The sequence below is a fragment of the Lactuca virosa genome, chromosome 9 (assembly GCF_052849685.1).
Source record: "Lactuca virosa cultivar CGN04683 chromosome 9, Lactuca_virosa_CGN04683_v6, whole genome shotgun sequence".
In the NCBI taxonomy this organism is placed as follows: domain Eukaryota; kingdom Viridiplantae; phylum Streptophyta; class Magnoliopsida; order Asterales; family Asteraceae; genus Lactuca; species Lactuca virosa.
Genome location: NC_136434.1, coordinates 261,033,439 through 261,036,128, shown reverse-complemented (window position 1 = coordinate 261,036,128; position 2,690 = coordinate 261,033,439). Strand labels below are relative to the sequence as shown.

The 2,690-nt window shown below is 32.7% G+C and overlaps 1 protein-coding gene across 1 annotated transcript; it reads left to right on the top strand.

Annotated features, from left to right (window-relative positions):
- The first annotated feature begins 1,066 nt into the window (after positions 1 to 1,066).
- LOC145140495 (uncharacterized) lies at positions 1,067 to 1,963 on the top strand. The gene is made up of 2 exons (XM_079073967.1): positions 1,067 to 1,350; positions 1,438 to 1,963. Exons 1-2 carry the CDS (start codon positions 1,067 to 1,069, stop codon positions 1,961 to 1,963), a joined length of 810 nt encoding a protein of 269 aa, XP_078930093.1.
- Positions 1,964 to 2,690: the final 727 nt, after the last annotated feature.

The following is a 2,690-nucleotide window of genomic DNA, read 5'->3' as shown; positions in this document are numbered from 1 at the left end:
ATGATACTAGGATACTTGTTATTAACATGGACTAACATTTACTCTATAATTACACTTAATTAATTATAAAGGTAAATATTAAATTTTATGAAGAGAGAGAAATGAAAATTACTTATATATTAGACAATTAATTAAGTCAAATTAATTAATAAAAATCAAATCAAATTTTTTATTTTATTTAATACATTCAAATAAAATTAGATTTTTTAGAATACGACGTAATGAAATATATATGAACATGTATTCTTTAGGAGTATGTAATCATTCTTAAAGAATATGTAAATTTAATAATATTAACTAATAATATGAAATCGTTCTTAAAGAATACGCACAAAATTTATACTATATACTATTATTCTTTAAGTATCTATAAGTGTTCTTAAAAAAAATAATTTATTTTTTATGGTTTTTCCATGCCTTTATCTTTACCTCTTCACCTTAACCAATAAATCACTCAATTAAAATTTTTATTTTCCTCCTATAAACAAGAAAGAAAAAAATTCGAACTATTGGCACAAAGATTATATATTTTTAATTAGAAAAAAAGTTTATATTAGAAAAAAAAATAAATAAATAAAAAAACTACATTTGCCATGATACACTTCACAAATCAAATCCGGACTTATCATTATGAAAGAATGGAAATTCTAAAAGATTGAGCATACTTGAACTCGACCGCTCCTTTTTTTTTCGTATGAAGATATTAGGGAATGAACATTCTAAAATATTAATATAAATGATGATATAAGAGGGGCGGGTGTGGGCAACGCCCGTATGACGATATCCGATGTGGCAGCGCCATAACGGTGCCATAACGGGGAACACCGCCCACCTCCCGTTATTAGATGTTATGTTATCTCGCGCGATGGTGATAACGTATCTTAACGCGTATAAAATCGACCGTTTGCAAATTCAAACCGTTTAAAAACGGTAACTTTAATAATTTTTTTTTACTAATTACATTTTCATTTTATATATATTCCTTATTCTTTTTACTACACATATTTCTCTATATCTATCTCTATTTCTATATCACTCAAAACACAAACACAAAAATCAACCAACTATGGATGAATTTGATCCGGCCCATCCGTACAATGATGATAACGACGAAGACGATTTGTTCGTGAGTATGATGTACCGGTATTACACAGACAACCTACTACAGCCAGATCCAACTCCACTACTCACGCGACGTGCGGCGTTAAATAGAGATCGTGAGGAAGGGCATCGGCGGCTAGTTAACGATTACTTTGCGGAAAATTGTGTCTACCAGCCAAGCGATTTCAAAAGAAGATTTCGTTTGCGAAAAAATGTCTTTGAAAGGATAGCCAACGCTATGGAAGCAAGGTATCGTTTGATTCAACTTTTATAATTTACAAAATGTCACTTTTAGATAAAATAAATACAATTTTTACATGTTTAATATTTATTTAGGTATGAATTTTTCCAAATGAGATATGATGCTAGAGGCAAACGAGGTTTCACAGGGTTGCAAAAATGTGTTGCTGCAATTAAACTTATGGCAATGGGGGAGTCGCCCGATTCTGTTGACGATTATATGAGAATGTCTGAGAGGACCGCACGAGAAAGTTTGTATTTATTGGCAAGAGGTGTTGTCGAAACCTTCGGTGACCAATACTTGCGCAAACCTTCGTTGCATGATATGCAACAACTATATGTGGCGCATGAAGAAAGACATGGTTTTCCGGGTATGCTTGGGAGCATTGACTGCACACACTGGAAATGGAGAAATTGCCCCGTGGCGTGGAAATGCCAGTATTCGAGCGGTCATCATGGAGCGCCTTCGTTGGTATTAGAGACTGTTGCTTCACAAGATTTATGGATTTGGCATGCTTTTTTCGGGGTTGCGGGTTCTAACAATGACGTTTGTGAAGGCGTTTCGACACCCAATAGATCCAAGGGACAAATATTTCAAGAGACGACAAGAAGGAGCTCGTAAGGACGTTGAACGTGCTTTTGGGGTTTTGAAATCAAAATAGCACATAGTTGAACATGCAGCGAGACCTTATGAGTTAGATACTCTACGATATATCATGTATGCATGTATCATAATGCATAACATGGTTGTCGAAGATAAAGGACGCAATATTGCAACGTATTCGCCTACGGAGCCAAGACATGTGCAATTTCAACCAGGGACATCGGAATATTTACATAGAGTGGTTGATATTCAAGATCAGCGAAAACACAAACAACTCCGTGAAGACTTGGCGGATTACATCTATGTTGGTGACGAATATGAACATGAATAGTTTTAGGCCAAAAAATGTAGGTTTTATCATTTTTTTTAAGGTTTTAAATGTTTTTGTGTTTTGTTGTAATTTTTTTTAATGTTGTTTTTAATTTAAGTTTTATTAAAATTTTATTTTTACTTTTCAAATATAAATAAATAAAAAAAACAAATTCGAAATATAGAAAAAAAACGTAAAAAAATAAAAATAAAAATAAAATAGGAAATAATTGGTGTTATCACATGTTATTAGATGTTGCCCATTTCCACCTTGGGTGTTATAACACCAAATTGTGACTAGGATGATGAGCTGGACAATTTGGGTGTGATAACATGTAATAACATGTTGCCGACACCTAGTAGTCTAAAGCTTTAGTTGGTAAGTTGTAAGCTACAGATTATTGCTTTGTTTTTTTTACTTGGTAAAAACAAGTAC

Coding starts and splice junctions, on each gene's coding strand:
- LOC145140495 (XM_079073967.1), top strand. CDS start 1,067: ATGGATGAATTTGATCCGGCCCATCCGTACAATGATGATAACGACGAA. Junction 1,351..1,437: donor GCCAACGCTATGGAAGCAAG/GTATCGTTTGAT, acceptor ATATTTATTTAG/GTATGAATTTTTCCAAATGA.